Source organism: Amblyomma mixtum, chromosome 6, assembly GCF_055824585.1.
Source record: "Amblyomma mixtum isolate Tamu chromosome 6, ASM5582458v1, whole genome shotgun sequence".
Classification (NCBI taxonomy): domain Eukaryota; kingdom Metazoa; phylum Arthropoda; class Arachnida; order Ixodida; family Ixodidae; genus Amblyomma; species Amblyomma mixtum.
The window spans coordinates 68,358,888-68,372,452 of NC_143017.1; the positions used below are offsets into that span (position 1 = coordinate 68,358,888).

The 13,565-nt window shown below is 46.6% G+C and overlaps 1 protein-coding gene across 1 annotated transcript in view; it reads right to left on the minus strand.

Annotated features, from left to right (window-relative positions):
- The window catches only part of LOC149339302 (uncharacterized), a 148,107-nt gene extending 134,784 nt beyond the window's left edge, over positions 1 to 13,323 (minus strand). Inside the window, exon 1 of the mRNA XM_089550911.1 lies at positions 13,296 to 13,323. Coding sequence (XP_089407037.1) covers positions 13,296 to 13,323 — 28 coding nt within the window. The remainder of the gene's footprint in view (positions 1 to 13,295) is intronic.
- Positions 13,324 to 13,565: the final 242 nt, after the last annotated feature.

Consider the following 13,565-nt stretch of genomic DNA (forward strand, 5'->3'; position numbering starts at 1 on the left):
CCTAGCGAATTCGGTAGAAAAAAAAAATATAAACGCCACCTTTTCCAGGCACCTCCCGAAGTGCCTAAGTAGGCGGGGACGTTAAAATTCAGCTCGTAAAGACAATGTATGCAAAAGAAGTGTTGAATTCTTTATACGACACAGCCTGATTGTGCGGGGACTAAAACACAATCAAATGCGTCATCCTCCTTTTTTTTTTACTCCTGGATCGAGAGATGTGTGCTCTCCGTTCTGGATTCTGCGTTTATGTGTGGGCATTTGCATACGGGCGCCCGGCGAGCTCATCGCCACCACCTCCCCGCAGTCGACGAACGGCGAGGTTCAATATTTGGGCCTCGTGTTTCCCCTCGACTTTCGGGGACCACCGCCACAGTGCGCTGGCTTCGCTGAAAAGCCGGCGAAACCACCGCGTAGGAACTTGAAAAAAAAGAAAGAAAAAGAAAATGCGACGAGAACAAACGGCGGGAAGCGTTGTGGAACAGGGGTTACCAGGCTGTTCAGTCACGTGTGAGCTGCATACCGCGAGCGGAGCAGCAGCGAATGTTTGAAAAGAAATAATTATTAGAGCCTGGAAAGAGCGCCCTTTCTTTCTCTCTCTCTCTCTTTCTCTCTCAAAAGAAACCTGCTGACGCGGAGTCGTACAGGAAAAAGCTGTTTGTTAAAGGTCTCGAAGTCAGGCTGAAAACGACTGCCGGGTGGCTGTGCAAGGGTGCGAGGGCGGGGTCTGACTTCTTCGCGTGTTTAGCAGCTTCTTGTTCTTGTCCCGAGAGCACCGCGAAGGGTGCAAAGTTATGCGACCTCAAACCTGTCCTTGCTTTATATGCTGCCCTTTTTGAAGTCATTCGAGTGGCGCAGAGCGAGCAGTTCTGCAGGAATCGTCATGGTAACCCTGGTGACGATGGGGTCACCGTGGTTTCCCCATAGAGTCACGAAGGGATCACTATAGACACCCTTCACGTCCACGTCGCTTAAAGGAGAAGCGAGTCGGCCGAGGCCAGTGTTGAATACACTCCTTCACCTTTCGCTATACGTTGACGCTGGCGACAGGGATTATCGCGGACCGTCAGGCATTGGCAGCGGGACTTAGGAGAACTTTTCAAAGGCCTTTTTTTTTTTTACTTCCAAGATGCATAGCTAATCACACTGCGCTAACCTAACGTATAGTCGGCTGCCCTTGAACACTACCAAAAACAAACCAGTACCTGGGCAAAATCACAATGTTTCTGCGTGCTTCGCGCTAGGATTATGCACGATGAATTCTGTCATGCTATCGAGGATGCTTCAGAATTACATCTGCTTTTATGTACTTTCTTCTTTTCGAATGTATCTGCTGAGATGCCCGCCTTCGCAGCTTTCGATGGCAGTTTTGTAGCGGCCTTCACCGTTAAGAAAAGCGACTTCAATGTTAAAGAAAGTGCTTACAATCTTGCGCGCAAAGTCTGAGGAGATGGAGTGCGCAACACTGCCAGGTACAGTCTTTGTCAAAAGTAACCAGGCTGCGCGTTTTCCTTCTCGGTCATATAGTAAAGCTATTATGCCATCCCTCAAGCTCTAAATCGCTGTATGGTAAGAAGAGCCTCTGTTCTCACTTTCAAAGGACTTTTTGATCTTTAGAGAAGCCGTGAGGGATATATTATACGAATTAAAAGCAAACCATGCAGCCTGGTTACCTTTGACAAAGACTGTACGTTCTCACGTGCTGGGAAGTTATGTCGAGGTGAACAGTTCAATTTAGCAATGAACTCGCGTTCGCAGCAAAGCAGGAAATATGCGATCGCGTTGTACAGAGGCTGTTGGAGAAAACTGAATCTCTCCAGTCTGTATACTGCAGGCGATTCGGGACATGAACGTTTTTTGTTTTTTTGTTTTTTTCTCGAAGTTAATTGCACGCACTACACGAACCTTGGCCCGCAGCTGCAGTGGGAGTTTCACAACTGAGATGAAAAAAAAAAAAATCCGTGACGCTCTTAAGCCTAATGAAGAAAATTGAATTAACCCTTAATGACTTCAGGACAAGTTTCGTTATTAAGAATGCCGGCACAACGGAGGTTGTCAAGGGAGCTTGGTTGTCTAGGATAGAATAAAATTACTTTAGAGCCGTCGATGCTACGCCGGAGGAACTTCTTTAATTTGGTACAGTTGAAAATTAATTTGCGAGATAGTTTTTGGATATCTTGCTGCTTCCAGCAAACAAGAAAATTGTGAGAGGGGAGGCAGACGAGGAACAAGGGGACGAAATGTGAAGTATAAAATTTCATTTTAATAAGATGTGCTCAAAGCGTTGCCTCGAAATTAAAGAGGCATTCGTTGTGCTCGTGTGAGCAGTAGGGTAAAAATTATATAAAAATATTCGTACAGTAGAAATGCCCTCTCTCTTTTTACTTAGTATATGAGGGTAGAGAGAAATGAAGGGAAACACGGAGCAAAAAACTTTTCAGATGTTTCTCAGTAAATGATACAGTTGCGGCCACCATCCGCTAACCACTGTAAACCGGGAAAGGAGCTATATGTAACTTTACACATTACGCTTCTAAATAAAATAAAACATCGTCTTATCATTCCTTTAGACATTCCAAGAGGTCCTAGATAGCAAGTACTTGATAAGGAAGTAACTCACAGGATCACTTTCAACCGTTTTTTTTTTTTTTTTCTGCCACAGCAAACGCACTTTGTATTGCCTGGCTTCGTTCACAAGGAAGCAAAATATGTGGATATGAAGGATTTTTTTATTTCGACTTTTAACGAACCTAGTTAATATTCATATTAATAGCGCATGTGCTTCGTAGCATTCCAGGGACCCGACGTCGCTGAGTCCTCTAGCTTATTAGTGTAGCTGGAGGGCCATTATGCAAGCTTAACTCTAGACGCACGTTAGGCATTCACCTTATATGCGCGTTCGCCTTCCGGGTTGCATATCCCCTATTCACACATTTGCATACTTCCTACCAGAGTCCAACACCCAGGTTTGTGTTTTATCATCACTATCCCACCGCCTCACAAAAAAACACACAATACACATACTACTAAGTTGGCTGAGCAACAGTTGTGTGCATTACATCGATGTCGTGAATATATTTAGCAACAATCTGGGGTTCAGAAAACTTCGTATAAAGTTCGCCTTTCTGGTAACGCAGTAACAATGAAACGCAACGCAGCGTGACATGAAACGAAGTTGCGAGCAGCGTATTAAAGCAAAATAATTGAATTTGACGAAAAATTATTCTTTACAAATGCCTGGCTGGATCTGACACGCCTACGGCTCACCTGACTGGATGCGATCAGCTTCATGAATAGAGGGCAAATAACGCAAACAAAAGTGATAACATCGCGCAACGGTTTCAAGCCCATCAGCACCACGCACTTGGGTATGCTGCTTTGTAGCAGCGACGAAGGCATCACAAGTGAACGAAACAGAGGCCATTGTTAGGAACCTAGCTGAGCAACATCATGCTAAGTTAGTCACGCGTGCAATAACGGCGCGATGGATTAGTTTCAACTGTGTGCCGTCCATCGCCCGATGCCCCGTTTGAATGTGCTCAGAGCGTGTTCATAATCCGGTCAAACAAACTTGGATAGCGCTCATGGTCGGTTGGACGCTCCTGGCCCGGCGTGCTAATTACTTCCAATGAAGAGCGCTTACAAGAGATTAATCTAGCGCTCCCTCGCGCGACGCTGAAAAAAAAAAAAAGTTTTCGTTGGCATGCACTCGCTCAAGTGAAAAATGCGTAAAAAACAAAAGCCGCCGGGGCAAAAGTTAGTTCCGAGCCGCCTTTTACGAACGACGTGTAATGGCGCTTTTCCCTTTTACTTCCCAAAGTTTTGACAGGAGCCTGCAAGGCTTAAGTAAATATGATCCAACCGGTGAGCCCCATTTTTATTTATTGTTTCGAGTATATTGGAAGAGTTCAAGCTCCATTTGCGCCAATATTTTCACGAAACATAAACAAAATGGCGGAGAAGGAGGTGACTTTTTCTTAACAGAGGAAGAGCCAAGGATGTTACTATTTCTGTGGAGCAAGTGTTCATGAAAAAAATAATTTGAAAAAAAAGTGAGCAATATGACCGCAATGAATACATATAAGTTCTTATGAATATACTTATGAATATATAATACTTATATAATACTTATGAATATCTCTTGCTAGCTTTTGCTTGCTTTTAAAGCTAGGCAGTATTCTCAACTCTCCAAGTAGACTAACCGACACATTCTAATAGTTGGCTTTGTTTAAAAAGCAGTAAATTCATTGCATGGCTGCCTGCCCTTGAAAGCCTTACTTTTCGTAAGCTTGATCTGCGCTGTCAAATAAAGTGACACACATAATCTCGCTGTGCAAGGACGTACAGTTAGTCATTTACAGTCACATACAGTCGCATACAGTCACATACGGTAGCATACAGTCACATACCGTCACATACAATCACATACAGTCACATACAGTCACTGAAGCCGGGCTGTGCTAGCTGTGTCGCAGCCTTGGTCCTAAGCGCAGCGGCCTGTGCACTTCTGGAAAGAGCTGCGCATACTCTTTTTCTCTGATTCATTGTAATAAGGCTGGAAACTGCGAGTGTTGGCGCACGCTTACCATGACAAGATAACAGCGCTAAAACAAGACGGACACAAAGTAAAACAGGACGGAGACCTCTTTGCCTTCCTGTTGCCCCCACCCCCGGTCTCGTTCACTTCCGCTTAGGGCTACTGCTGTTTTGCCATCATGAATAATTTATTCAGACTGGTGTGCGCTCATTGGTCAGTTTACGAACCGTGGCTGCTAGAGATTCTAATCCTTGGGACGTACTGCCCTACACGTGTGCTGAAGATAATGATATGTTACATCCGGCGGCTTCGTCAACGACCCCGTTCAAGGATATTACAATTTCATTACCCTAGATTTCAACGAACGCCTCGGAAATCCTAATAGTTATCTATTTATTCACCAGATGAATAATGCAAGTCACTGCTTCTCTTTTGAATTCATGAAGTTCGCAGTGATGTCCACTACATGTTTTAGTGGTCGCACTAGACCGCATATACCCGTGTGCCAAGCTATTTCCGTACCGTCCTTTGTATGCCGATGAAAAACACTGTTACAACCCTATCCTACCTTTTTGTGCGCGCCAGCCACTTCGGAGGCGGAAAGGGGGAGAAGGTGAAGGGGAGGGGCGAAACAAAGCGTAAACGACTGTCGTTCGTGCGGAGTGCCTTTCGCGCCGAAAACGAAAATAAATCTGTCACCGCAGCGACAGTGGTGGACAATGGAGCCCCTACACCGTGCGCATCGATCGAAGTGTTATACTTTATAACCACAGTGATGGCTCCTCCAAGTCTCTATAACGCTGCGCTCACCAGAGAATCGGATCGAGCAATAGAAAGACTCATCGGCTTCGAAGAGGCAAGCTGGGTGTTGAGGGGGAGTATGGCACAGAAAATCCAGGGCCCCTTTCTATACATGCCCCTTTCTTCATCGCTGCCGCTAAAGTCTCGCAGTCTTTTCAGGCTGCGAGTGAAAATTATATTTTACGAGCTTCCCGTTTTACCACCACTCGTCTTCTGACGGCGTTCGAGGGGGTCCAAACGAAAGGGTGAAAGTGAAAGGGGGGGGGGGGGGGGGGTGTCTGCAGCCCATCAAGAGAGCACCGACATTTCCTGTTGCCGGATCCGTTAGGTGCTGCGGCAGCGGGATTTTCTCCGGCCGCCGTCGCCGGCGTTTGTGTTGAAATGTGGTTTGTTGGCGGGGATTCGGTAACGCTGCTGAGGCGAAAATAAAGCGCCTTTACGAGGCCCTCTATTGATCTGATGACCTGCTTTCGGCGGGGACGGCGGAGAGTGCGCTGCTCGCTTTCGATTGTTTTCTGCTATTTCTTATTGGCTATAGCGTGGGCCCCTTTACATGCTGAGGCCCTGCCTGATTAGGCAACCATGTGGAAGTCTGGTATTCGGAGACAAAATTATATGAGAACATTGTTAGCGCGAACGGACTAATGACTGTGAAAGTAGAACACCATCGATCAGTAAGTTTGTCTGCTTTCTTTATTTGCTTGTTCATTTGTTTTACTTGAGTCGTTTTTTTTTTTTTAGCCAACAGCAGAAACGAAATGACATTGTTCAAGACATGCACAGAGCAGAAATTCCTTTCTGAGAATAATTTCAGCATTCGTATGGTCGAAATTAGTACTGCTGTTATATCAAAGCACGACTATGGAGAGAGTAAACGGCGTGTCATGTAATCTCAGCTATACAGACATGGAGCACGGTGTAAAGAAAACATAAGCGTATACGTACAGGCATGCACACACAGAGTTAAAATAAGCGCTTAAAGTTACATAAATTTAACTCATCATAATTTCGGCGTCATTTAATTTCTCTGGCAAAGTCGGACTGCTGTGCCTGTCGCAGTGGCTACCGTTTGTTCGGCTACATTCTAAAAAGAAAAGAGTAAAATGAGAGTTAGTTGTCCTTTAGTGCAATCCCTTTATATAAAGGAGAGTGCGCCAGAAGAGACCTTGCTCCTTTTTTTCTCCCATACGGGGTATTTGTGTTTGGAGTGCAGGAAAGCAGTTTCAACAGCCACTTATTGATTGTAAAACATTTTATTCGCCGGAAAGAGCTTGGCAAGAGGTCGCGTTAAGTGGTCGAGAGTACGCAGCCCTCGACGACTTTGTCAGCCCACTCCACCGCAAAAACTTGCGTTCTGGGGTCAGAGCTAGCCAGCACGGTCTCCCACCGCTCGAGAGAAGGAGCTGTAACTAGATCACCCGGAGGTGGCTCTATTTTGCGGTCCCACAGGATGTGATCGTAGGTAGCACGTTGGCCACCGTGTTTGCAGTTTGGGTTGTAAAGATCTGGATAAATGTGCGCGAGGAGTGATGGGGTGCGTATCGATCTCGTCTGTAGACGACGCCACGTAACCTCTTGTTCTTTAGTAAGTCTTTTGTCTGGAGGGGGGAAAATTCTCCTCTCTAGTTTAAAAAAATTGGTGAGATCATGATATGTGATCACGGAGTCCTTCGTGAAATTCAGGGAGCCAGACTCATCCCTGCCCGGTCGACGAAACCTCGGGCTTTATTGTGGGCTGCAACCGGATGGACGAATTCGTATTTAGCGTCACGTAGCTGAAACGAGGAGGGAAAGCGCGACTCCATCAACTCGGGCCTTTCTTTTTCGTCGTTTATAAATGCCCCCTGTGTTACGCAAAACATTACTCACGAACAACTTCAGAGAAAATAAGAAAAAGAAAGCAGAAAATTTCCTTCAACCTTGGACCACCCAGTTTTATATTAGATTAGGCGTGGTTTCTTACAGCAAAGTGCAGTTCGAGTCAGGTTGACTTCTATCTCTCAAAATAATCACTCGCGTCGCAAAAAAAAACAAAAAAACGTATGGGGAGTGCACTCTGAACAAAAAGGAGCAAATCTCCGCTTTTAACAAGGCACTTTTTTTTCTTTATTGAAAGTTACTGATTCAGGCTTTCTTGATATTGGAATTGATTATGTCGTTTACGCGACAAAAAATTTCAATCGCGAAGAATTTTCGGCAAATATTGGTGCAGACGTCCTTTTTTTTCGTTCTTCTAACAGACGGCGGCATGCTGATGAGATAAATTGGTGCTTGCAACTTCAGACACTCATTAACTAAGTGTTTCCTGCTTAATTTCACAGCTCAAGGTGTAGAATGCGAGCCCACGCTTCTTCCTTGTTCACTGTTGGCGGGAAACGCAGTACTGGTTTTACAGTTACGGTTAAATAAGGTATACTTCTGTACTAAAAAATGTGACATTTACTGGCAAAGACAGCGCAGAGCTAGCAGGTTTCAGAAGACTTTAACACTGTAACCTTACGCTTACCGCCCCAAGAAAAATTGCATAGTTATGCATAATCAACCACTAACGCCTCAAAAAATACCATCGAGAGGCGATCGAAAGGCCTTTCCTCGGCACAGTACCGTGAGTAAACACGCAAACTTGCAAACGAGATTAGTGCGTTAAGCGTTCCGCTTTGTTAACTAGGCGCACTATATGAGGCCTTCGAATACGCGTCGGGTGTGTCGTAGCCGCGATGTTTGAGAAGCTTCCAATAAGCGCATCCTGCTGCCATGAGCTCTTACGAAAGAGCTGCAAATATTGTTTCTGGCCTGTTAGCAGCTCTGAGAAGATAACGTAATTATCCTGCTCTGCTCATGATTTTTCTTCGTGGAAAGCTGCGTTTTTCTTTGTTTTTTTCTTGCAAGCACTTACCAGGTCTAACCAATAATTGTGTTGCGGTAAATGCGCCAAAACCAATTAGCGTCTCTGTCGTCACACCGGTGAGCACAATGCTTGGTAAAGCTGAGCGATAAGCATGCGCTCAGAATCACCAGGAAAATTTGTTTCGGTAAACATATTCGCTTCAGATGCATCTAAGTTCACTAGGAATACCTGTGTGGCATCGCGTGTGTAATTAAGTAGCATTATTGACTCAGTGAGGCTGTATCGCGCAAAGTACTGCAAGCAGAAAATTTGCCTAGCAACATAAATACGTAGTTCAGGTGGAGATGCATGGATACAAAGTGACTTAGCAGTCGCGCACCAGAAACTTTTGGGGTTCATTGACTGTCACTCAATTGTTGATTCTCGTTTTCTTTTGAAGCGAAAGCTTCCCTACGGCACGTCGGGCTTCAATCGCGGACTGTGCAAATTTGACCTTCAGCTCAGTTAGAGGTCAAACTATGAAAGAGAGAAAAATAAATTGAATCAATATCCATGACTGGGAGTCATCACCATCACTTTAAGCCATTGCCTGGCTTCTCCTGCATCGAACTTAGAACTACACCTCGGCGAGAAAGGCCACGAGGGAGCAGATTGAAACCCGACGCCGGAAAAGCCGCGCATTGGCGCAAAGTCTTAAGGGCCGCTCAGCGAGACCCCCCCCCCCCACACACACAATATGCGAAGTAATGGCTTCGTTAAAATAAACATATATTTTTTTGTCGACGTTTCGATCGGCAAATATATATATATATATATATATATATATATATATATATATATATATATATATATATATTCTTTCTGTACATACCTATGTAGAAAAAATACTAGGCTCTCGACGCAGCCAACACGCCTCGTGTTAAACTGCACCACGCTCTAGCGCTGTGCACTGGAGAGCGTCGTCTTCATCAACATCTATCTGCTCCGTCCCGTGGCACTACCTGCTCACCGTCGTCTCCTACGTAGCACAAATCCGTGCTTTCACTCAGGGTCGAATGTAGTAAACATTGTCTGTTCTTTTTAAAGCGAAAGCTTTACTACTTGCACTTTCAGCCTTTGCCGTGGCGCGGCGGTGCCACCATTGACCTTTAGTTGACCTCTGTGTGACGTCATGTGAGACATTACGCCGAAGAGAAGGGCGACCGCGCCGTCGCAAGCCACGGCGGTGCCACCACCGGCGCCTAACTCCTGCGCTCTCCGCTAGGAGCGCAACAGGTGCTTTGTGACGTCACGCCGAAGAGAAGGGCGACCGACTCGCGCCGTCGCAAGCCGCGGCGGTGCCACCACCGGCGCCGAACTCCTGCGCTCTCCGCTAGGAGCGCGATTGTGGCGTTACGCTGAAGAGATTAGGCTCGACCCACGTCGCTAGAAAGCAGCAGCTGTGCAGCCGGGTTGCCAGCGTCATGAGCCTCCGGGACATGAACGTTTGAGTGCAGTGGGGCCGTGCGGGGGCCCACGGACCTGTGTGTCCCAAACTCCCCAGTTGTAGATAAAGTTTTCACCACCACCACCAACGGCTTAACATTGCTTCGCGATCTCGCGCCGTCCATGTGCGACGGCGCTGCACATGAACGGCGGCCTGACTGGACTGTATTGTACTGGTTTGGATTAGAATAGATTACATTAGAATAGATTCGATTAGATTACATTGGATTGGATTGGATTGGATTGTATAACAGATGCATCGCCGCAAGTCTAACCACAAGCACCACCACCAGCTGCACTACCAGCTGAACCATGGCGTAGGTACGGATATTGCTTTCGCAATTACCGGGCTTAACCAAGCTAAGCCATAGCGAATTTTTTCTTTACGTTCCCCCCTTTTTTTTTCACTGAAGGGTGACCAACGGTAAATTTACGCAGCGATACATGCAGATAACAAGTGTCCTGTAATAAAATTTTCAAGAGACTCTCATTAGAATGCAGCGCTCTTTCCAGCGTTCACAGACTCCACTTTTCTCTGTTTTTCCAATTATCATTACCGCATATCCGGGGCACTGGCACAAAGAATATTATTTAACATTACAGACAAGCTTATTAATATTCTTTCCCTGACTTCTTGCGACCCATTCTGAACAGATATATTTTTTGATGTTGATGCCTGATGCGCTTCATGTTTGCCGATAATAACGTTAGCGAAGTGGCTGCTCATTTGCGATAGAACAACGCACCGGCAACCGGGGGTATAATGTCAACTAGAAAGTTTCAATTTTATGGAGGAGTGGCGCGTGCTCTACACTGTCTCTCACCTAAGGCTTTACACAATATTTAAAAAAGGCCTTCTAAGATAGAAGATCGCTTTTTCCCGCATAGCATTATCAGCGGTGTAGTACATAAGAATACAGCTAAAACGAGCTAACTAGAAGAATGGTAAACTAACCTTGAGTAGTTAACTTTTTAACTATTACTCTTAGATCCCTTAATTATTGGGAGGCGTGTCGCCCACCGTAAGTAATATCCATACAAGTTTTTAGATCTTCTAAAACGCGTTTACCCTCGGCGCTGTGGCCCAACAAATTTAGGCTACATCGCGGCAAAATGAACGCGCTTTCGAGACGATCGCAGGCAAAGCAACCTCTTCAGTGCAGGTAACTGCTACAAATAGCCAAAATTAATTGGGCCACAGTGTCGACGGTAACCGCATCTTCGAAATTCTAATAATTGATATGGGTATTACTTACGGTGGGCTACACGCCTCTCAATAATTAAAGGTGCACTGAAGAGGAATCTGAACTCGTCTTTTTGCCGCGGGAACTCGATCTACACGTTCCTAGCATTCTTAGAAACTGCGACTTATTGACCGGTGTGGCCGATTTCCCTAATTAAATCGAATTAACGTCCGGCTCCCGCCTTTATTTTTTGAATTCTGCCTCGTACGGTGGGCGGCGTCGACCGACGCGAGGAGTGCCTTTCACCCAGTCCCGTGGCGGCTTGCCGCTCTGCCATCGGCGGAGTAATACGTAGTAGTCCGTAGAAGCAAATAGTCCGCGCGTATTTTTATTTCTGCGGGCTTATTTTGCGACTATATTATCTGCGAATGAAACTATTTATTCACGGAAACCTAAAAAACAAAATGAAGTGAAAGCAAAGCCTCCACGGAGCTGGCTGAAAGGCACTCCCCGCGTCGGTCGACTCCGCCCACCGTACGAGGCAGAATTCAAAAAGGAGGCGGGAGCCGGGCGTTAATTCGATTTAATTAGGGAAATCGGCCACACAGGGCAATAAGTTGCTGTTTCTAAGAATGCTCGGAACGTGTAGATTGAGTTCCCGCCGCAAAAAGACGAGTTCAGATTCCTCTTCAGTGCACCTTTAAGGAGCGTCACAGTAATAGTTTAAAATTTAACAATTCAACATCAGTTAACCAGCCCGCTAGTTAGCACATCTGAGCTGTATTCTGATGTACTACTCCGCTAACAATGCTATGCTTAAAAACGCTCTTCTAACTCAAAAAGCATATTTTTAAAAATTGTGTAAAGCCTTAATGAATTGTGTAAATCGCCCTGTATAAGCTGTGGTATTGAGTCTGTGGCCATCGTTTCAGCACAGAAAGCAAGATACAAGTGCGCCAATCCTCAGTATCCGACTGAAACGTATGTTGCTCAGACAGTATGTATGCATGCAGGGCACACTAAGGGAAGACAAATTTATCCAAGAGGGAAAACCATTTTAGTACCGCACAGTTGGTATGCAGCGACAAGTTGCCTCGTGTGCATGCTACCAGACAAAAGTATCTAGTTTTATGCGAAGCATACTAAAATAGCCCAACCCAGCTCCTCGAGCGCGGCGGTGTCGTTACCATTGACCTTTCGTGACCTCCATGTCATACCACGTGATGCGTGACGTCACAGCAGATGAAAACGGGGGCCCAGCTCGCGCCGTCGCGCGAGGCGTCGCGACCAAGGAGGACCACGTGATGCGTGACGTAACGACATAGGAGAAACGGGGCCCCAGCTCGCGCCGTCGCGCGAGGCGTCGCGACCAATGTGTTTCCTGCTTCTGCCGCTAGTTGCGCTGTAGTGAACACGTGATGCTGGAGCGGCGGTATACAAGGGGGTGCGCCTGCCTCTGCTAGGCGTACACGGGATAGAGATGCCTCCTGGAGACAGGGCTGCTCGTTGGAATGTACGTAACAAAAAAAGTGGATTTCATGCTATCGCCGAGCACGCAGTATCTACAGGCCATGACATCGACTGGGGTCGGGCACACGTGCTTTCAACGGAAAAGAAGCTACGCCCTCGCCTGCACTTGGAATCATTAATCATCCAAACTACTAGTCACACCCTCAACCGCAACGACGGAAATCTTAACCCCATCTACGCACGCTGCCTGCGCCCTCTTTTCAAGCATATGTAATGCCACTCAGCTGCTTGCTTCATTTCAATGTGAACAAGGCTCCCGTACGGGAGCCGAAACGTCTGTTTTTGTTTTTCTTTGGTAGGCGTTCCTTCTTCATCGTCAACATGTTTGTCCCCGACCAGACGAGTTTTCGTCGAACTCTCGACTTTACTGAACGCAAGTGCAGCATGTGCGAAAAGACCCAACCCAAGACAAGTACATAGTGCACGCTGCACAGTCATAATCATGATCAGTATGAATACATCCAATACAGGAAAAAGGCAACTTCTATATCTCCCCAATTAACCCTGTCCTGTACCAGCCACGGCCACTTTATCCCGTCATCCGCGCTTCACAGTAGGAGCAAATATTAAATTGCAGTTTTCACGAAAAATCGAAAAAAAAAAGAATTACAAACAGGAAGACGCAGCTGACACAGGATAGAAATACAAACAAAAGTGATCATCTATCAAGAACACCCGCTTCCACTTAAATATATGCCTCTTTCTAGACGGATCATACGTACGCTGGCACCAAGCTTGTCATTCCAAATTGTAAATCATACCGCATCAATACGCCGGTCGAGACACGACTATCCACTTCAGACGCGCCAGGCAGCGAAAAGCCGGGTCTGGAGGCGCCACTGCCGTCGCCCTCCCCCCCTCCCAATCGTTCGGCGCTCCCCAAGGCTACTCGCCACCGTATACGTATCCTCACTGTCGTCGCTGTCGCCAAGGGCCACCATTTTCCCCGTCATCCGCGCTGCGTTAGGTACACACACGGTGCGCCCTTCGCCGCTTCACAAGGCACGCCACGGCCGGCCCGTTCGTCGTGTCTCTTTCCCTTTGTGTACGTGTGTGCGTGCGTACAAAAATATACCTCCCTGCGCACACGTCCGTGCGGCCGCATCAGAAATAGCCGTCCCTTCGGCAGAAGAGAAGCCCCCCCTCCTTTTGGACGAGACTCGACGCAAGGTGCCGCGCTTGA